Raw genomic sequence first — 23,130 nt, forward strand, 5'->3', positions numbered from 1 at the left:
GATGACCAGATGAGAGGTGGAATCAACTCCTCCGGAAGCAAGTCCTCCGCCAAAATACTCACCATCGAACGTAGTCTCCGACAAAGCGTAGGCATGATCATCGCGCCCGTGTCGCAGGTTGTGCCTTGTGATCGGCTCCCCGTTCTTGAGCCAATGGATCTGCTCCGTGACCGGGATAATGCAGGTGATGGAGAAGTCCTTGCCCACGCTCACTTCGTGGTCGCCATAGTAGATGGCCGCCTGCTCGTTGGCTGCTCCCACAACAAAAATGAACATTGGTATAGAGTTCAAGGGTCACAGAATGAACTTAAACCGAGACTAGGAAAAGTGCTGGTCAACAAAATTGATAGGGAAAGGGATGTCACAAAAACATCTGGCAATTTTAAATCTCTTCAAGAGGCATCAGAAATGTAGCAATGATATCGGATAGCCATTGCCTTTGTTCTAATCCCTTTTTTTCAGATTTATAACCACTGGAGATTTTTGAACTACCCACATTGATTTCTTTAAGTCCAGTGATTGTAAAGTCATTTTTCCAACAGTTTTTCAAGTTTAAGTAACCAGTTTCCATAATTGATTTTAAAAATTTTATTTTCAAATTAAGAAGTCCTTTTCCGTGTGAGATTTTTCAGAGCTAGTGGAAAAACTTTCGAACAGATTATAAAACTGCTTGAAAAATACTATTCTAATCACCGGTTTTAAGTATTGCGATCTAATTACGTTGACCAGTGAAAACGATTCCAAATAATAAAATCTAATTGAAATTCGTTGAAAAGAGGAGAAAAACGATCATCAATACTTCCCAATAGTATAAATGTTTATGTGATGACTTATATTATGTGTGTTTTTCCCGTTTATGGTATTTGTTGAAAAAGTTGCGATCGATTATTTGATTTCAGCGCCAAGTTGCAAACATATATATCAATGTTGGAATTTATCTAGTCGAAATGCTTATATGTTTTGGGCAGTTTTCTTTTTTTTGGGGTGAGAGGAGGCTAATAAAACACATTTACTCACAAAACAGAAAAACACAACGGATGGAAAATAAACTAACATAAACCGAAAATTTATTTACGAAATAGTGGAAATTAACATTAACTTATTTATCGATGTAAATGGTTTTGTTCGTACTATACTGAGTGTTTTATCTTAACTTAATTGATACAATAGTTTGAAGGTAGATGCTATATATATACGGTTAAGACGCGGATCTATGAGAGGGTAATGGGAATATTTTCCCATTCAATATGATTTCCATACAAAATCATAAAATTTATATAATATTTCCAAAATGTTTCCCCCATGACTCTTTGTAACTTAAAAAACAACGCAGAATTTAATTTTCTGTATTTCTAATTTCTTGTAAACATATTCTAAGTGCAATACAACTTTCTTAAAATAAAGTCCAAAATTGTACTGTCATTATACCCGTTACTCGTAGAGTAAAAGGGTATACTAGATTCGTCGGAAAGTATGTAACAGGCAGAAGGAAGCGTTTTCGACCCCATAAAGTATATATATTTTTAATCAGGATCACTAGCCGAGTCGATCTAGCTATGTTCGTCTGTCCGTGTGAACGCTGAGATCTCGGAAACTATACAAGCTACAATACTGGGATTAGGCATGCAGATTCCTGAGATTCCTGCGCAGCGCAAGTCTGTTTCAGCAGAGTGCCACGCCCACTCTAACGCCCACAAACCGCCCAAAACTGTGGCTCCTACTGTTTTGATGCTAGAATAAAAATTTTAACTGAAATGTATTGTTCTCGTCAATACCTATCGATTGACCCAAAAAAAAGTTTGCCACGCCCACAAACATCAAAAAATCGTAAATATGAACGTGGATATCTCAGAAACTATCATAGATAGAGAATTGGGATCTCAGATTTAGATTTCGTAGCCTTGCACGCAGCGCAAGTTTGTTACGCGAATATGGCGCGCCCACTCTAACGCCCACAAACCGCCCAAACCTGTGGCGCCCAGAATTTTCATGCTAAATAAAAAATTTTATGCTAAATACAAAATTGTAACTGAAATGTATTGGACCCATCAATACCTATCGATTGAACCAAATAAAAATTTGCCACGCCCCCTCTAACGCCCATAACGCTTAAATCTGTCTACCGCCGGTAGGTGGCGCATTTCAATTTCGCTTTGCTGCTTGAATATCACCATTTCCCTTTGGTTCCTTTAGCTGAGTAACGGGTATCTGATAGTCGAGGTACTCGACTATAGCGTTCTTCCTTGTTTTGAAATAAAGTCCTCAATAATTCTATGTCTATGATTATTTGTTTATTTTTGAGATAGTAAAAATATGACGTCAATGACTAAACGATTTAGCCTTTAGGTAAATAGATAATTTAACAATTTCACATATATAAACTCAATTTCTGTATCCTTAACGTTTACTTTCAAATGTATATTTTTGTAGTACAAATAAATATTTTAAGGAAATGTGAAAATTATTCAAAATAGTATAATCAACGACGGTTTAAAATTCGGTTTAAATGTATATAAATAGATACATGTTTAATTCCTTATCTGAAACTCAATACTTTCCGTTAAACCTGTAGTTTGATTTTTTGCATGACTTTCGGTTTGTTCTAATTAAAAAAAAAAAGATAGTCGAAAACGATGACGTCAATGGTCTGACTGGTTTGAACTGCATCGGTGACGTCAGCTTCGGCCAGTTTTAACTGCAAACCCTCCAAAGAGACCTGCTGCGAAGCCTTGTGGCGTTCCAATATAACTTGTTGAGTTGTTATCGCCAAGTACCCTGTGATAACACTGAAACAGGCCATAAATATTTGTGTAATTCTGTATGCCCACACACGAGTACTCGTATTTGCTCGTACGCTTGCCTGCATATTTGCCGGATGTATTACAAAATGGACTGTCGAGCTTGATAAAAAGTAAACCGAACCGAACTCAGCAACACGGAGCCGACTGAAGCATAAGCACACAATCTTATCAGCTGATTGAAGCAGTTAGCGAGCGGTTGGACAATGTCTTTATCTTCGTCCTTATCACTGTCATGTCAGCGCACACGAACACACTCGCACGTTTGCACATAACTGATGTTAAATTATGTTTACGTCGCTTTTGCCATCTGCTGACATTTTCCATCTCTTATTCTGTTCCTCTGCGTTTGAATTAACCCCCTTTTGGCTGAAAACTTTCCTATACTTTAATTATATACTTTTCTTTTATACTATGTTCAAAAAAAGATATTCATTTTTTTTAAGCCTTGAGGGTATAATCTGTCCATTTGTTTCTACCCCAACTATTCTCTTAGTTTAAAATTATAACCAAAAGGCTTTTTTCTTTTGCAGGTAGTATATATGTCGGAACGGGAGGGATCGGACAACTAAATCCTTTAGGAATGATCGGAAAATGAGAAGGAAACAGTCCAAAGCTGAGCAATAAAATTGTATTAAAATAATACTAATATAATTTCTTCTGTTCTTGGATGAACATTAAAAAGAAGTATCATAATGACTAAAAGGTTTTATTAGTATTTCTACATTTAGTATTCTACACTGTTCGTGTGGCGGCAGAGAACGGATGGAGCTGTTCACTATGCCTGCGTAACGGGAAGCTGCAGACCGCTGGTTTAAACGGATTGTTTTTAATTAAGAAAGTTTTAATAAACCATTTATGAATTATTTCATTTAAATAATATGTCGTTATGTCCCCAATATGTCCTTTGTGCTAAAGGAGGGTTAAGCGAAGGGTATTGTATATTTTTTGCACATACACATTCGCATGGCGAGAGAGTGAGAGAGGGGCAACGGGAGAGCGCGAAAAGGAGTACAATTTATTTTACAAACATGGTACATGCAGGAGTCGCGCTACCGCCAAAGTCTAAGGGTCCACCCTACCACCCACCACCCACAACCCCATTTTCCCCACCCAGCGCCATCCGAAAATGCTTTTGTCACTTTGGACGGCACGAGTACGCGGCTAATGGGCGAGAAAGAGATGGGGCTACACAACACATCTGAGCCGGCAGTAGCAGAAAGAGAGAGGCAGAAAAAGAGGAGATGGCAGACAGCTGAACAATAATATAAAATTATACAACACTGTCGCACACACTCTCGTTGTGAGGTATTTATGTATATGTTTCTTACAGGTGCCAGGAAAGTCACCTCTTTAAAATTTCATTAAAGTTAAGCTATAGAACTTTGTTTGTGCGTACCCAAACTGTCTTTGAAGGTCCTGGAAACATTTATTTTAAGGTTCTTGAAACATTTAAACAGCGTTTAAAAGCTCGATATCAGAAATAATGAATGAGAAAAATATAGAAAGTGTATTTATGTATTTAGTAGATCGTATAATATATTTTCATCACAAAAGTTGATGTCAGAACATTTGTATATTGAAGGTGCGTTCGTCACTAGATTTGAACCTCGTTAATCTCATTTTATGACAAATACGAGAACCACACGGCAAATGAGCGACATACATAAAAAACAAACAAGTTGGTCGTATTGTGAGAGTTTATAGAGTAAGGCACTACCAGTAAAGGGATTAAGCAGTGTTGTCAGTTTCTCAATATTTTTATAGCGTATACGTAATACTTATGACGCGTATACGCAATGTTGTCCTTTCTATAATATTGCTGACAAATGTCATTACACCTATTTGTATTTAAATTGAATATATTTCCAGGGCGATTACTCAATTCTTACTTATCCGACTTTGGAAAACTTGCTGATAATTTTAATAAAAAATTTATGAATCGTTTTGGGGCAGGCAGAGTATTCTACCCTGTCATCTATTAAGCCTAGCATTGAAACCTTAAACCCAACACCAATTTCCATAAAAAACCAAAGGCAAAATAATAATCAAACTCAGTTTATGCTTTTCGAAAGAAAGCCAAATAAAATAAATGGCTTGCCCTATTGTACATAGGCACACCTTGGCATTCCTTTTCCGGCCCTTTCTCGCCCTATAGAGTATATATATCCACCACATTTCTCCGCCCCACAAACCCTAAACGCTTAACCGCCAGTTGCCGTTTTTGTAGCTGACAGAGAACAAGAAATTTATGGTTTATTGCTTGTTCATCTGGCTTAGTTTTTGTCGCATTCCTGCCCAAGCCAAATAGAAGTGAGCACAAAACAAATGAATGCGGCGCGGTGTGGCGAGGGGCGTCTAAAAAAGCGCAAAACTAAAAGTTTATTTAATCAAATTTATGGGACTGCCAGTAGTCTTCTGTGCAACGCCCCTTCCCGAAAATCGAACGCTCTCTGCATCGCAAACTTGTGACATATTGTTAAAGGTATTTGTCTCGGTGTTTATGTGCGCACAAATTGGCAGGCGTAAATATGTACACGTTTACACACAAACATGTTAATATGTAATAGAGCTTACATATATGGTATATCAGTTTTTAAAGATTGTAACATCTAGAAGATGACATCAAAATTGACGTAATATTTAAGCAGAAAGAAAATTGCATGATGCAAGCAGAGAAAAAAAGTATCTCATATGTCAAAAAACCAGAATTGAAATTCCGGTTAGTGTATAATAAAAAAAAATACACAGAACATTAGCATAAGTGACTAAATACTTATTTCACTCGAACAAATTTGTTTTATTTTTTAATGAAGGCAGTTTGGTTTTAAAAAGAAATTACACCGAGAAAAACATTTGATCACCTAGTTATTGCTTTTTCTAAATGTCTATCTAGATTCGCCATGTGTTGTTGTCAAAATTGTTGTAGCCGAAAGCAATTAAAATAAAATTTACACAGCGAATTCGCAAAATCCCGCGAAAACGAACGCGAAGTGCACGAAAATTACGCTAAACGAACACGAAAAAAACAACGACTATAAGAAAAATTAATTAACACCAAGCTGAAATTGTTATATTTGTATAAATGTGTGGTCTTGATTGTATCTGTGATTTTGTGTTATTTTTAGCAGGCGCTGCGCACGTGAAGGCACAGTTTTAAGTGCACTGGATACCCACATCGTGCGAAAACTAATTTCAAACAGTTTGAGGGTCACCAGCAGAACACCCAACAATTTCGCAAAACTTTATGAAAATCTGATTTACAACTTTTGCAGTTTCAACAAGTTTCAGTTCATTTGTATACAATTAAGGACTTAAATCCATGACCAAAGGAGTTGATATCCTGTACAAACTACTTTCGAAAAGTAATGACAATAATCATTACAAAAGATTAATAATAATTTATAGAAAATGGTTTTAATTCATTTAAAAAAAAATAAGAGGACTTCTTAAGTAGCACATCATATGAATTGAAAAACAATTAATACAATTTACACCGAAACAAAAACCCTCGAAAAGGTGGGAGCCACAAACTTTTGCTATTTGTAGGCGCTAATTGGCCTAGACATTGCGAATTAGTTTCTCATAACTTTTTAACCATGGTCCTATTTTAACAATTTTTGGATTGTAAACACTTAGAGTTGGTGTGGCACACTTGGATGACAAACTTGATTCAGAGTGTTAGAAATCTCAAATTTCTTTCTCCTATAGTTTCGAAATTCTATTCTTTTTAATGAACACACTATTCTAGGAGTTAGAGACTTAAGACTTATAATATTGTTCATTTCCTAGAAGGAACTCTTTTTTATGATATACAAAATCAAAAACCATTTGTACTGCTAATTGCTTTGGCCTCCGAAATCGCATGCGTTGGTTAATTCCCCAATTATATAATTGATTTTTCCGAAAATGTTCAATACTCCAAGTGGCTGATTGACTCAATTGCCGTACTGACGATCGATTGAAAGCCTCTGACCGGACCGAATTCACCGATCGATCGATAGGTCAGTGAACGGAGGGCGAAGGAGCTTGTTCGTATGGAAAGTTCATTAAGTAAATTGCATGAGAAATGCCACTTCAGGGCAGAGAACTCGACGGCACTTGACAAACAACACACAGATATGGACAGCTACACAGAAACAGATACAGACAGCTAAACAGCTACAGATACCCAAAGTCAGAGTCAGATACAAATACCCGCCCGGTAATGCCAGCAAAACAAAGTAATTTAAATGACAAAAGCGAACAGAGGCGATAGATAATGAAGGGATGAGGCCGGCACGAAGCGGGGGAAGTGTCACTTTTAAAATGCGCCAACTAACCATTATGGTGATTATTATTATCATGCTTATCATAATCAGCCAGAGATTTATAAATAAATATTTAAATACGCAGCCGGGTTACGCGAGGAAGAGCAAACACAATGAACGGGGGGCGGGGTGTTTGGCAGGAGGTATGTATGTACAGTAGTCATGTGTCTGGGTTCTGCTGCCATAATACACTCTCAGTAGTGTGTTTGCTCTGCTCTGAGTGTGCGTGCTCTGGCTGCTGCTGTAAACTGAAATAAAAAATTGTTTGTCTATTTTAAAATTAGCGAAAGCAACCAAAACGAAAATGACGAGGCGCGCTCGCAGCTAACCGTGCGGTATGTCTGTGCCCGCACCTTTCTAACCAATCAGCCCCCTCCGACAAGCGGACTACATAGTATCTGTATCTCGCTGAATATTTGCATGTAAAAAACTTTCTGCAGCTTAGCCCCACTACAAAACAAAAGCGACAGACAAGACAGCAAAGTGCAAAGTGGGATAGCACAGAAAACAACAGCAACAGTTGAATTTGCACTTGCAGTTGCAGTTGCAGTTCACCTACGCCGCTGAGAAACTTTGCAGGACCTCCGGCACACTGGGAAAAAAAACCATATTTCAAGTTATCAAGTCTGAAAATTGGGAAACCCTCTTGACATGAGTACTCTATTTATTGGCCACATTTCTCCTACAATATTCAAAACGTATTTGAACAAAAATATCAAAAAATAAAAGAAATAAAACTGTTGTAATATTATGTTTGCATAGTCAATATCTAAAATGTACGTAATGTCACGATAAATATTAGGAAATGTTACATTATGGTTGTTTATTATTTTTGAAAAGAGCTTTACAAGTTTTAAAAATGTGGCCAATTTATTACAGTTACCAATTAAATTTTCGGTTTCGGATTTCCCACCTCCTAAAAAGGTGGCAATAATTGCTAGGAAGGTCCCAGTCATAAAGCAATTAAATTTTTATTTTAAGCAAGTTTTCCAATATACAAATCCGAGGATTGTATAAATAAAATTAATTATTCAATCAAAATCAATTTAATATTTTGACTTTTAAAAGCAAACTGGAATATACCTTATAACTAATACTAGGAATTAAGCACCACAAATACGATCATTTTTGCACATGTGAAACTGAAAATAACTTGAAAAATGTTTCTAATTTATCTGTTGGCTTTTGGCCTCTGGGATTTCTTTTTGTTTTCGGTCAAATGCACGTTAGACGTCTTTAAAGCAAACAAACATTAACAAAACACTTGTTTAGCGTTTTCAAGTATGTAGAAATAGCAGAGGAATATCTATGGATGGTGCTGAGAGTGTGCGTCTGCTTTCTGCCTTGCGTCTGTACATAAATATTTTATTTGCTTGCAGTTGGTGTGTCTAATTAAACGAAATAAACATAGGCTAAATTTAATTTCAGCCTCTCTAGTGGCGGTTTCTGTTGGCCATGGAAAAGCCATACAAATCGAGGCGAACCCGGAACAAAGAAGTGGGTATTTTAATATCGTTAAAATACATTTAAACATTATAGCCTACATGTCGTTGGTATAACATGAGGTGTATTTCTGTTCACATTACAAAACTAAAAATGATATCCAAATTTTAAATCCAAATAGACTGACTAATGAAAAAGCAATGGTAGCAATTGGGAGTTGTTTGGGAGTATATATTTTAATGTTATTTACAAGTAAAGGAATTATTCTACAGAACTCAGGCTATAGCTTAATCAAATATGGCATTGACGGCTCAAGACAATACGATTTCTTCTTTAAATTCGAAACGAAATCATCAGCCCTAAATCGATTTTTTGTTGTTTATGCTTTTGTAATATATTTGGTTTTATACTGTTTGACAGGCACTGTCAGAGCGATCATTGTTTGGGAAAAAAATCATTGCGCTTTGCATACGTCACGAGCCATCAGAATTGATCAATAAATTGCTGGGCCCGCATACGTATGTCTGCCAGTTTTGTTGAATATTTCATTTGAATGCCCTGCTTTCGGCTCGACCGAGAATTCCCCTATGCTGTTCGCCTTCCCCGGGCCCCACTGTATGCGCCATTTATGTCAATTATTATTGGCTTTGGCACAATTGGAAACGAAACGCAAATTGATGCGAAGAAAAGAAAACTAAATCGAGAAACTTGCAGATACAAATGTATCAGCGCACGTGTGTGGGCCGCCGAGCAGTTGCCAATTTATTTATGTATTTATGGTACTTGTAAAAAAATATTACTGCCCGTACAGTGAACGCTGATGGATGTGGTAACGCTTTTTAATTAATCGCTGCTGGAGCAATTGTTCTAGAAAGTGACGCATTTACTGCCTGACAGGCAATAAAGGCCCTCAAATTGCATGTATTGAATCATCACTGTTTTATTTTTAATTCATGCGCGTCTGTACTTTTGAACTTTAAGACAAAGGCGCCTAGAGAGAGATAGCGAGAGAGTCAATGCCACAGGCGATAAAGCTGTTATTCCAACGTCTTATCAATAATGGTTGTGTACTATATGGCAACTCAGAGTCCCGATATGAAAGCAAAAAATAATGCGGCACTCTGTTATAAGGTAATCACAATGCGTACACATGTGGACAAAAATGTAATACTTAAATATGCTATTATATGAGCATATAACTAACAGGACCTATTATACACTTTGCATTTAACACAAAAATACCTTTAAAAACTTTACGTGAAACAAAAAAAAATAAAATTAGTCTAGAAACATAAATTTTAAGCAACAATAATAATTAAAAAATAGTTTTAAGCTGAAATTTAAGTTTAAAAATAATATTGTTCAATAATCTACCAAGACTTTAAATGGTATATTCAACCCCTCAAAGTCTGATCATCCTGCCAGAGGATGGCCTTATTCTCCCCTATCTTTCTTTCAATATATTCTCACCCGTCGTCACAATGGAAAAATTCCTCTCATTCGTGGAAATAGCGACAATTCCCAGACAGTCACTCAAAAAATAAAATATTTGAGCAAAACAGAATAAAAAACGAGGAAAATATATAAGTATGTACTACACTCTGGCTGGTCAAAAGCCCCACACGGGGGGCTGCTGATTGATTGGGCGGGAAAAGGGCTGGGGTGGGTGGCATTTTCTTTGGTGACGTTGTTGGCGACTCTTTGGTTTGGCATTGCTTTTGGTTGCCGCCGATGAAAAGTCAAACACACAGCAACAAAAAAGTAGCCGTGGAGCACTTCTGGCAGACAGTCAGACATTCAAAAAACACACATCCATATAATCTATAGAAAGCAATACACAAATGTTGTGTATATACGGACCGGCACAGTGGGCCATACGCAATTGTCTTTAAGTGCGAAAAAAGAGAACAAAAGATGAAAATCGAGGGAAAACTTGACATTTCGGAAGGAGAATATCTTAAGAGCAAACAGCGAGAGCAACAGCGGCGCGCTATGTATATTTTTATTGTTCTCACGCAGAAAAAATCAAGAATAACACTATATTTATTTTTAAATATAATACTTAGCCTATAACAAAGGCAAATATTGGAGCGCGCACACAGACAAATAGGCACGGATACGGCTGTATGAAAGGTCTGCCAAATGTGTGAACTTTAAGCTTTTATCGGGTACCTGCTAATAAAAGAGCAACAACCATAACACCGAGTGGGGTGAGGTTGGGGAGCTCGGTTTTAGATAAGGGCGTTAAAATACAACTTTGTTTTTGTGCTCGGCATCCTTCCCTTACCACCGCCAATTAGCAGGAAAATGCATCACAGAAGGTGCACACGCATATGCATACACTGCGCGAAAGGAAGAAGGCCGCTCGAAAGTCAAGTTTGCGAAATGTCTGATTTACGGCCATTTCACTCCGCTATTGTGCGTCATGAAAATGAGAATTTTATTCTCATCTTGCGTCACGAGACCTTAATTAAGTTGGCAACAGTTCTCGACAATGATACTGATGCACTAGAATGAAACGTATGTAATTTCAAGCATATTTAATTTTGTAGAATGCTTATAATTTAAACAAATTACGTTTTAATATATAAAGATGATGTTTAGTTTTTTGTAAATAAAACTTAGCTTCCTTTAAATCCATTATCAAATTTTGATTGCTTCAATAACAAATGTTGAACTCTCCACATGAATCGAATAAAATCCTGGCAGCAGAAAGTTGATTGTTTTGTTTTTGAGTCGATTCTCCTCAGTAGCTTTGAATCTAGTTGAATCTGAGCTTAATTTGCTCTGTGTACAGAGCATACTTACAGTGCACCTACATATATGTATTTATGGACGTGCCCTGTTTAAGCAACCATTATCTGGCACGGACCGGAAACACAAGGCAACCTCTGTTGAAGAACGGCAAGAACAAGAGTCAGAAGAACAGGCAGAAGCAGCAGAAAAAGGAAAGAAAGGGAACGAGCAATGTGCCACGGCCAGTCGGAAAGAGACGGAGGCAGAGGTTCTCCACTGCAATCGCAGAATTCCAGACAATGTGCAATCAGAAGTGGGGGGAGTTGGCGGGGAAGTGCAAGCCAATGCCACGCCCACACCGAAGCACTATAGCACCATGGCTCTATAGAACACAGAAACTGCCAGCCAAGCCTTTCTTTCACCATGACGCCTTTCCCAATGTGTGCGGGCGGTCCTGAAAAGGAACCCACAGAACCCGAACCCAACCCAACCCCAACCAAACTCAACCGAACTAAACTGAAGCCAACGCCAGGCAAGGATGACATTGAAAGGGAAATTACATTTCATGTTTATTGTCTTAATAAAAATAATGTTTTCGCAAAAGAGGCAAAGCACCCATGGCCTGGCCCTCTGCCCACACCTCCACCCCCCCCTCTCATATCGCACAAATCATCTCGGATTCAATGCAAAATGCAGATACCCCAAGACAATCTGTGCCTTTTGTAATGTATTTTTATAGCAAATGCAGCGAAGGCAAAGGAGAGGAGGACAACATTGAATTATTGTTAGCAGTTCAAGGAGTTAAAGCGAAATCCTCTTGAGATTTTGGGCAGGGGGTATGATTTATACCCCAAAAAGTGTCTGCTTGAGATATAGAAATTGATTTGTCCATTTCAAGTTGTAGTAATTCCGATTTCTCTTTGTAAGATACCAAATGTTCGCATTGAATCCACTAAAGTAATATAATTCTATGTTTTTTTAAGACACATTTTTCGATAAGACTAAATATATTTTACGTTCACCAAATATATAAATATTAATTATAATTCCTCAACAAAATATTGTATTTCTTATCAAACATATTCCGTTTGACATTCATAAGGTGGCACGTTAAAGACCCCAATTATTTTTCGCTTAAAGCCATATTATCTGTATTAATTGCTCAATATAAAGTTTAATTTTCTAGCATTTTAAGACCTGAGAAGTTCCATAACGTTTTTACGCCTTCCTAACCTCTTTTCAACCACTGTGCATCGGTTTCGTTTTACGCTCCTTGTTTGCTTTAGCTTCCTTTTGCTGGGTGAGCCGAAATTTAAATATTTGACATTTATTAATGTAATGAAAATGTCATTAAATAAACATGGCAAAATGAAACTGGTTAGCCAAATGTGCGCAGTCAACAGCCGAAATGAAAGCACTTGCCAAGGCATTCCACCTGCTCGGATGTTTCGCCAAAAAAAGGAAAAGAACCTATATGTGACAAGACCTGGGGAAAATCCTCAAGCTTCGGGGCAGGGCGAGGGAAAACCAGCATTATTTTTCGGCTCTTCGCACATTCGTCCGCAGCATAAACACCTGGACAACACGTGGTTTTTCCGCCACTAGCTGAAAATTGCTTTGAAGTGGTGTGGGGAATTCAGCGGGGAGACAAAGGAATGCTTCTTCATATTGGCTTTCTGGCTTTCGGCTGCCACTCCCCCGCCCCCAGAACACAAAGTGATTCATGTAGTGCAAACATATGTACAACTTTCGCCCCGCCACCCACAATACCTCCCTAGAGGGACCGTTTTTCTTTTTTTCCAGGCGGGTTTTTCTTCAATGCGTGCCAGAAAAATTTCTTTAATTTCGGATGCTTATTTACGTAAACAATTTGAAAAATCATTGAAAATGTGGTACGCTAAAGAGAATATATATATACAAATAGGGCTAATTAAAACTAAGTAATTTCCAATTAAAGAAGTGGGTATACACATACATACAACTATTCTAATAGGCATAACTTATTTTAAACTCTTCAATAATTTCACTTGACACATTTATCTGATCTCCATAATTAGCTTTAAACTACTAAGCACTCCCCAATTTGCTCACATGAATAAGTAGTTGAATAAATCAATCACAGAACCTAATAAAGACGTGCATATAACCTTAAATTATATACGCCCTGTCCCGAATACCCCCAATCAACTATGAATAAATGCCAGCATATGAACGGCAAAAAAACTCAATTAATACACCTTGAATGTGAAAATAGCTGCATGGGGCTAAATAATGTACGAAACAAAACAAAAGCAGCCGAACAGAACGGCAAAAAAATCAAAATTCATGAACATACGTAGGTTTTGGTAGTGAGCCAGACAGTGAGACATTCAGCCGGTTGGATGGGTGGATGGGTGGATGGAACAGAGTAGAATAGGTAAATGGATAGTATGCATAGAATAATAAATAGATGGAACCGCCTGCCCGGGCATCACAGATAAACCCAGTGGAAGGTGGGTTGCTCAGTTCCAAATGTAAACAAAATGCAGCCGCTGCCGGTTCGTATCGGGTACGTATCGGGAACGTATCGGGTAGGTATCGGTAAATCCGTAAATCGTTTCGTTTCAGTCCGATTCGCTTCGGGTCGGCCGAAGTTAATATAAACAAGCGGGCCAAGAAACAGAGCCCGTAATTATTGGACCGCATGTAAAATAGCCTCAAAGCTAAACAAAAAGTCTTAAAGATTGCCCTGACTAAAAACGAAATGAACTTGATACTCTTCTTCTCCCCTGCTTTTCCACTCGACATTCGCTGCTGTTCTCTCAATTGTGTGGAAAATTGAAAATCAAATGAATGCGGTCGCGCGCAAGGGAAAAGCTGCGGAAAACGTAGGTAGAAGAAGCGGCAAAGGGAAAACATAGGCAACAATGTCGATATAGCAGCACAGCAATCCAATCCCAAGTCCAACCAGCCAGCCCAACAATATGAACTAAAATGCCATACAAAAATATCGAAGTCCGCTTAACCAAAGGCCAAAACAGTAGAATGCAGGAGAGACCTTGTCCAAAGGGAGAAAATGGGTGGGTGGGTGCTCTGCAATACAAAATCAGAATTCACAAAGCCCGGCAAAGAAGAAATGTGATTGTCCATTTTGTGGTAAAAGTTCTCTTTTCAAAAGTGTAAAAGATATGTAATAGGATAATGGATTTTCTGCCGCTACAGAAATGTGTCCCACAACCCGTTCTCTAATATTTTTTAAATTAAATCTTGGCTTCGAAAGCGTCGTTTGAAAAAAGCTACCCCCCTTATGCACAAAAAGAAAAATATCTTTATCTTTGTTAATTTTAAACTCTTTACTCGTGAAGTAAAGTCGGAAAGTATGTAACAGGTAGAAGGATCTTGAACGGGATCACATAACCTTGAAGAGTTATTTGACTATATAAAAAAATGGTATTTTTGTTCTATTTTTATCTCCTTTTCATAGAACTTTAAGATTTTGGGACAAAGCTTAAATTACACAAAAAATGTTTGGTCTTCAAATACATTAGGTTTCAATATTTTTGGACCACCCTAATGTTTATGCTTGGAGAACCCAGTGATCTTTTTTATGAACACCTTTCTTAGGGGCTACGGAATAACCAGTTTTGTTAATTAGAAACCAATACTTTATTTTATATTGCATTTTATAATATATCCCGGACAATTACTCAGAGTATTTCCTAATAGAACCTTTGTATTTCTAATGTGATCCAGTTTTTTGACACGTTCGATAGCCCTACCATCGATTCCTGTCACCTCTTATTAGTATGGTTGCTTCCGTTTTTGTGGCTAGTGCCTGGGAGCAAGGTGAATTTGGAAAGGGAAAAGGTCGGGTGGGTGAACCCCCTGGCCCAAACGAACATGCATGCATATGTGGGTGTACTTTGTTGTGGGCGGCGGGGCAATTAGGGGGCGTGGGATAAGGTTATTGGGTGTTATAGTAAGCCACAAACAATCTGCTGTTTTTATTTATTCCCCTTCGTTTTTTCCCGCTTTGTTTTGCTTTGTTCGGTTCGGTTGTGTTCTGTTTTGCAATTTCTGCTATCACAGCTGCAGTTTACCCATACGTTTTCTGTATATGCAAGCCTGTATTTTGTTATTCCTTTATCCTCGGGTGCTACGTAGGTGTATTTATGTATACCCATACCCATTGGCGAAGGGGTGTTATGGGGACAACTTATAGGTTAAAAGGGACTTCTTTGTTTATCATTATGCTTATTGTAGGGTTGTCTGTGGGGTGGTTGGGGTGGTACTTACCAAGTGATTGACCAGAAATCGCTAAAAATATCGAGAGGAATGAAAGAGCGCTAGCCAAGAATTTTGCCTCCATCTTTGGTATTGATCCGTTGTTGTTGCTGGTTGTTATTAATTATGCTGCCGATGTGTGTTGTTATGGTTGTTGGTGACTTGTTGTTGCTGTCGTTTTCGTTATTTCCTTGTCATTTGCATTTATTTTAGATTTGTGAGTTTACTCCGTTTAATGATTGATTAATTATTTGTGTTGGTTGGTTGTTGTAGGTTGTGGTGTTTCTTTTCTTTACTTTTCTTTTTTGTACTTTAAGCTTAACTTACTAAATCATTATGGTAAATAATTATTTATAAATAGATCTTTAAATGTATACGTTATTAGGCTCAGTTGTTTAATTTGATATTAGTTGATGCAGTTGATGTTGTTGTGGTTGGTTTGTTTTGGATCTTCCTTTTGGTGCTTTGCTTGAATGCGAATTTTCTATTTAATATTTAGACCAGCTTTCCTTTCTTTGGCTCTTCCACTTCCAGCTTTTCTATTTCGTTCTTAATTCATTAAGCTATTTTCGCAAATAAAACGTTAAAAAAATTTCTCATTTTGCATTTATTTTCGTTTGAAGGTAAACTTTTCGTGCGCTTCTCGTTCTTCTTTTTGTTGTCATTCGGGTCGGTTTTAATTTTATGCTTTTTGCAAAAACAAATAAATATGAAAAGTCAGCGAAAGAAGAAAGGAAGAGAGAGTGAGGAGAGTGCATTCAAATTCAGAAGGTAAAAGTGGGGGAGGAGCGGAATCAAGGATTCAAAAACCAAAATCAAAACGAGAGCCGACTAACAACATTTAACATTCAACCAAATATGTTTTTCAAATTTGTTTTTCTTTTTAAAGTTTAAATTATTTTTATTGCTGTTCAACACGTGCTGTTTTCTCGAGGGGTGGGGGGTGGAAGGATTGCTTCCTGCTAATTTAACGATAACTTTCTCAGCTTTATTTCACGCACATTCGGAAAAGCTCTTACAGACACACACATACGCGCTTCAAACTTGTCCCAGTCCAAAAATTCTATTTCTTTGCTGGCAAAAAAGAAAAAGAAATTATGGCACGTTAACGACGAAAATACTACTTTTCTGGCTAGACACGGCCAGCAAGAGAGCGGCAGAGAGAGAGGGAGAGAGAGGTACAGGGGCTCTCGAGACTGAGAGCAAATAATTATGTTTTACACGGGCAACGCAACAATTTCTAGCTGCTTTTTAGCCAATGGCCAGTGCTGCTGTTGTTGCAGTTGTTGTTGTTGTTGCTAATCTTGCAAGGTAGTGGTCGTACTTGTACTAGTTGTTGTTGTTATTGCGCAACGGGAACACAAAAGGCGAACGAAATTTGGCGAACGGGCCAAAACGAGGCGAACAGAGCAGAGCGAACGGAGCGACCGCGGCGAATTCAGCGAGCAGACTGAACCGCACACATGACCAACGGCCGAGAGTAGCCGCCTTCGCCGCAGCGGGCGTCTCTGCCGCTGCCGGCGGCGCTGCGGCAGCGACGTCGACGCACAGTGATTTGGGTTCCCTTAGATATAGTACACTCGTCAGCTTATCTTAATAGTCCGGCCGTTATCTTGACCAGGCCGATTACGAGTGCTTCACAAAATGGCGAACGAGAATATCAATCCCACCGTACTCCTCAAGGTTTCAATACCCTACACTAATTTTTATTCAGAAATCTATTGAGAATTGAAAACACACAAAAAGCTATCCAATAACGTACCACAACATGTTGCAAGACTAAAACTATGTGTATCCTCTCTTTAAAGTGGATTAAAACCGCTAGAGACTTTTGCGGCACTCCCACTCCGAACTTGAGCTTCAAAATGTCAAAAAAGAGGTTAGTAGAGTACAAGTTCCCAAAAGTATACTAGAATTTATTTTATACCCGAATCCCTAATCCCTAATTTAAAATTGTAGGAAGTCGCTTTTTTTAAGAATGATTGCATGACTCTTTTAAAGTCGATTCCAAAAAATGACTATTTCTGCTCCCCGCTTTCTGCTGTTATGAACAGGCCAATTGCAAGGCTTTCAGCAAGTTGTGATAATATATATAAATGAGACAAAATGTAGGCTACATTATATGGCTAAACAGCAAGTACAACTAATATATGCTCATTCTGCTGATAGAAATAAACCTGTTTGATATAATGATAAAAAAAATAAGACTAAAGGGATAATTGATTTTACTAGTTGCTAATGATCTTAGTGGCTTCTTTTGCATACAGATTTTTAACTTAAGTAAGTTTGTTTTAATAAATAAAAAATACAACTATTTTTCCTAAGTGTTAATCCCTTAAACGTTTAAATCACCCTAGAAAAACGAAAAGAAAAATGATACTGCTACCGAACAATGAATACCCGCAGGCAACGTCATTTTCATTCATTTGCCCAAGTGACACTGTTTGAGAGTAATTACGGACAATTAGTTGATGATCGAAGAAAAATAACATTCCGCTGGCCTCACTGCTTGACGTCCGCATAAATGCTGATAACAGCAGCAGACCTGAGATCTATTATTTCTAGAATTTCGTATTGCGGATCCGCCGACAGAACTACTATTTCCATCCTTATCAGTGCGGGAGGGCAATCGCTGACTAAGCAGTAAAGATAAGATGGGAAGAATCATACACCAGTGCTGACATGTTTTAAACTCACAAGCCTTATATATATTTGCAAGGTTCCTTAAATATCTCATGAACAAACTGCTTCTGTGGCTTAGCCAGGACTTGAATTAGAAGGGTTCTAGAGCAACTTTTTTTTAAAATATTTCTTAACAAAAAAATTTGCAACTGGAAAAGATACCCCCGATCCCCTTCTTAAAAAAATATATTTTTTAACTCCGAGAATAATATTTTTTTAATCATTCTTCCTATAAACTTTTTCCTATAAACACTAAACATTTTTTTAAAATAATTGTGAGGTACAGGAAGATACAACGAAAACTAGTGAAAATAAATGTTCAAAATTCTGGCAATAAAACCGTCAAACTGACACAGCTAAATCACAGCGCGCTCGCATTTTGTTTACCGCCACACGACGTGCGGGCATCAGCAGATGGAACATCAGTAGACCCGTTTCCGTAACGTGTCACGAATCAGACTCATTATATCGCATTAAGATAAAGCCCCAATGCAGTACTTTGAACAAACACGGGGCTACCGTCCGTCCCACCACCACCAGCACGACCAACACCCTAGCCACATGATATAATACTATATTATAGCGAAGCATGGTCGACAACGACGTCAGATGTCCGCGGCCCAGTCACAGAGTCCCAAAGACCCAGACCGTCCAAACTGACCGCTCTGGTCCATCGCCGTCCCGCTCGCACTGCCGCACTGGTTTCGGGCGGTTCTGTGCGGTTCGCACATGAATGTATATCCATCTTTTCGGGCAGGGAACTTTGCTAATTCGGCATGGGTGGTGGATCGGGGGATCGGCGGCAGTGGGCGGGGGGTCGTCTCGTCGCATTTATTATTGGTCAGCCGTATTTATTTTTACAAATTTGCGAGAACAAATATGAAATCAGCTGTTTGCATTACCCGCTGAGCGTAACGATCAAGGGTATATAGTATTTGATGAGGTGTTTGCTACACTAATAGTACAAAATTCGCACTGCAAGCAGAAGACAAAGCTCAGTACAAACATGCGACACTTTGGGGAATAAATTAATAAAACTCATTATTTTCTTAGCTACACTGTTTTCATTACCTCATGTTTCTTATCTAGACTACAGTTAAGGAAACATCGTTCTAAAAGTCAATTTCTATGACGACAATGGCGTAGATTTTCCCAAGCTCTTGCGAACTGATAACACTTATTTGACGGACTCGCGGAAAAAAAACTTTCTTGCGATAATGTGATCGATGAAATAAACTAATTACCTTATGTGTGTTAATAGTTTTCTATGCCGTTACCTAAAAATTAACACACTTAATTTTAAATTTAAAATTCAAAATTAAATTTTTCAAAAATTAAAAGAATTCAAAGAATTTCTAGTCATAAATATTCAGAATGGGACCATTTGCTTTGCTTATTCCAAGTCACGGACAAAAATATATTAAATTTCATGTATCATATTAACTAAATTTGATACCATCTGTTTTCATTTTTCAAACGACGTGGGAATCCGAGAGGATAACTTACATCCTGAAATTATTTAAATTTTACTAGAAAAAGGGAATTCAACCCGCCAATGGGATTGGGAGATTATAAAAGTGATTTCATCGTGAGTCTTTGGCTACACATTTGACTATTTTCTTATAGTTTCAAGTTAAGTACAACTAAAGTGAGATTTATGATGGATCCTACACAAACTAGTTTACGTATCCGTATTTTTTGGGGCGGAGGGGGTAGTGGTTGTGCGGCATGCTATCGATTCGGAGGAGAAACAAAAAACAATGCTATCGATTTGCTGCTGGCCTCGAGGTCAATCGAATGCTAAATGCCATGGTAGTTGTGTGCGGGCATTTGTGCCAAAGTTTTGTTCCTTCTTTCGCGTTTTATTGGCAAACTTTGAGCATAAACACTTTGGAGACAAATTGCCCTAACCGCAAGTTAGGCAGCGGAATATAATAGAGCAGAAAAGAGCAGCAGCATAACGTCATCGTCAGCCATGACTCAGTTTATTTGCTCTCTCGCACACTCACTCAGGCGACCCCTCCCCCTGCCCCCACACACACACTCACACCCGCTCTCAAGCGGCACACTCACACAGACGATGCTGCTTTGAGCTGAGGCCAAAATCGAACTTGGATGCCCGAAAAAAGTATAACTTAAATAATAAGAGCAGAAGGCATTTTGTGAGGGGAGAGGTGCCAATTTAATTGCCTTAATGAAAAGGCTTAGAAAAATATGACTGAACTCCATCATCACAATCGAATTCACGCGCTCGAGGTGGAACTTGGCTTCTTCCTCTTCCTCACTTGGTCAATAAAGTTCATTCAAATGAGTGTGTGTGTGTGTGTGTGTCGGTGTTGTCATTGATGGCGATTACAGTAAAGACAGGCTTTGAGTCGAAATCTGGGTTCTAATTTTGGTCAATTGTAAAAACTTCTATAGCTCAAACCTCTGTGAAAAAAGGTAAGGTAAAGATAATTTTAAGTCAACAGACTTCGGATGAAATGAAAATTCAGCTCTGATTTTCTTTGATTGAATAATCACGTATACAATTCTTTTAAGTTTCGAATTAAAATTTTAGTCTGCTATTACTCAATTGATACTTAAGTGAAATTCAATAAAATTCGAATTGATGATAATTTCATTGTTGCCTTTAAGTTCTTCTTGACCTAGCTTACTTTTTGAAATGAAATAGAAAATCGTTATGTACTGCAGTTGGTCTCCGCGATGTATGCTATGAAAATGTTTCCGAATACGGAAATGAATATGTTAAATATATTAAAAGGCAAAAAAGGGTATAGGTCCTGATAAAATAGCTCAGCTTAGCATTAGCATATCCAAGATTTTGTTGAAGGAATTTATCTTATTTTGATAAAATAAATTTTTTTATTGAACACTTAAACCCCCTACCTACGTCACTGTCTCGTACCCCACTGTGCTCGTGATCCGCAAAGTATGCAACTGAATTTGAGTTGGCAGAAAGTACCGGGGAAACTGCAATTAAGAGTGAGTTGAGCTATTTTGAGCCGCTGTTCATTAGCCGAGAGCCATCACTGTATCACTGATGTTGATGTTGGTGTGTCATGGCAGGCTGGATGACGTGATTGTCTCCTCTCCTCTCCTCTTCTCTCTATCTCCCTTTCTCGCTGCTTTTCTCCTTTCTCTGCGCCCGCATATGATTAAAACGGCAAAACAAGATAAAACTCGTTGGGGCAAAGGAGCTGCTGCCGCCTGCTCATTGTTTTTGTTGTTGCTGGTAGGTTGGATAGGCCTTGCCAGTGGGTCAGTGTTGGAAAAGGGGGAAGGGGGAAGTGGAGGTCGGAAAAAGGGGATTGTGGGAGGAAAAATATACGCATGACACTCCTTGCCGCCGCACTCATACACTCGCACACACTGACAGATACACCAACACCAGCGGAGCACGCGAAACACGCACACGAGGTCACTCACACAGGCGCAGGCCGTTCTCCCCACACCCACACACTCGCACGCATTAAATGTTATTAGTTTATTTACAGCATTAACCAAACGTTCATGGAATGTATAGTAATCTACATCATACATCACACTGGAGTACATATATGTACAAAAGAGCTGGGCAAGCACCCACACACACAGAGATTGGTTTAAACACTTTTCGGCACAGTAATAGTAACGCGTTGGGGTTTTTCGTAATTCATGTTGTTTTTTTTTTTGTTTTTTGGGAAGGGGTCTCTTTATCTTTCTCTTTTTGCTTTCTTCTTTTTAGCAGCGATGACGACAGCGTGCGCGGCGCTTTTTTCATACGCTGCTCTGCCTTTTTGCCTTCAATAACATTTACACTTTGCACTATTTATGTAATAGTTTTTCAATCGGTGCGCGGTGTTTCATCTCAGCACGATTTTCGGGCAATGGCTGGCGAGCACTTGCCGCAGACTGGGTTACGAATTATGTACATTTTTCACATTTTTCCCCGATGATTTTTCTTTTGTGTTTTACTACCAATGAAGAGAACAAACTACCAATACACACGCACGCACTCTCGCACACACACACAGCGAGCGGGGCACGCACCACACACACACAACACATTCGTACACATGTACACCGCTCAATGACGAAATTCCTCGCAAAGCGTTGACAACTCTAGGTTCTAGCTCTCGCTCTCCAGCTCCTCCGCTATGCTTCTGCTGCGTGTGTGTGAAAGAGAGGTACTGGTACTTGTACTGGTGTGCTTTTCGTCATAATTTTTGCGTTGGGCAACCCAGCACCTTTGACTTCTCGGCGACTTTTCACACGAACAATGCCGGGACGGGCACACACTTTCACCGCTGGCACACGGGCTGGGCCTTAAACCGATCGACTTTCCACTCTTTTTTCCATTTACCTAGCACACAAAACACAAAAATTCGATTTTTTCCTCGCTGATATTTTCACGCGAATGACCTTACATCACATGCATACAATACACACACACATACAACTGAGGCGGCGGTATGACCAAATGGCAGGAAAAATATTTGACGATATATACCAGAAAGGCAGTGCTGCGCCTTTTTCCAACACTACTGTGGAACGTACAATCTTTTGAAAAATCCATGTAAATCGCCTTATCCCTTTCTCTCCAAGGTTGAAGACGTTCAATAAAATACCGTTCGATGGTAAAGCCTAGTACTCAGATCGACGAAAACCGCGAGCTAACCATAGGAGTGAGCGAGAGGCAGATACGCGGCTAACGCTTTTCGTCGGGTCTGTTTTTCAGCGCGGTACTCAGATGAGCTAAGGAAATACCAGAAAAAATACCAGATTTGGCGAGTGAATTTTTTTAGAAACTTAGCCGCGGCCCAAAGTATAAGAAAATAAATCTTTGGCGGTGTTCGTACAAAGGCGATGTGGAAACTAAAAATTAAAAATGGATGGAAAGCCCCAAAATCGGATGC

The 23,130-nt window shown here is 38.6% G+C and overlaps 1 protein-coding gene and 1 long non-coding RNA gene across 11 annotated transcripts in view; both read right to left on the reverse strand.

Moving 5' to 3' along the window:
- Bsg (immunoglobulin domain-containing protein Bsg) overlaps positions 1-22,684 on the reverse strand; it is a 35,603-nt gene extending 12,919 nt beyond the window's left edge. For 4 of the 10 annotated variants that reach the window (XR_010655406.2, XR_010655405.2, XM_017077207.4 and 1 more), the window contains exons 1-3: positions 22,578-22,684; positions 15,563-16,113; positions 63-251 (exon numbers count right to left, since the gene is read on the reverse strand). Coding sequence is in view for 8 of the 10 variants with exons in the window: in XM_017077207.4 (XP_016932696.3) it covers positions 63-251; positions 15,563-15,635 (262 nt within the window). In the remaining 2 variants the exon portion in view is untranslated. Of the gene's footprint in view, positions 1-62; positions 252-15,562; positions 16,238-16,874; positions 17,030-22,461 lie in introns of those variants that run through there. The other 6 variants (XM_017077212.4, XM_036822313.3, XM_017077210.4 and 3 more) reach the window with 6 other exon arrangements.
- On the reverse strand, positions 2,418-3,863 carry LOC136117834 (uncharacterized). Its single transcript, XR_010655407.2, has 2 exons — positions 2,855-3,863; positions 2,418-2,786 (listed from the first exon to the last, which is right to left on the reverse strand). It is a non-coding gene; the product is annotated as an uncharacterized lncRNA (long non-coding RNA).
- Positions 22,685-23,130: the final 446 nt, after the last annotated feature.

This window comes from Drosophila suzukii, chromosome 2L (assembly GCF_043229965.1).
Source record: "Drosophila suzukii chromosome 2L, CBGP_Dsuzu_IsoJpt1.0, whole genome shotgun sequence".
Taxonomy (NCBI): Eukaryota; Metazoa; Arthropoda; class Insecta; order Diptera; family Drosophilidae; genus Drosophila; species Drosophila suzukii.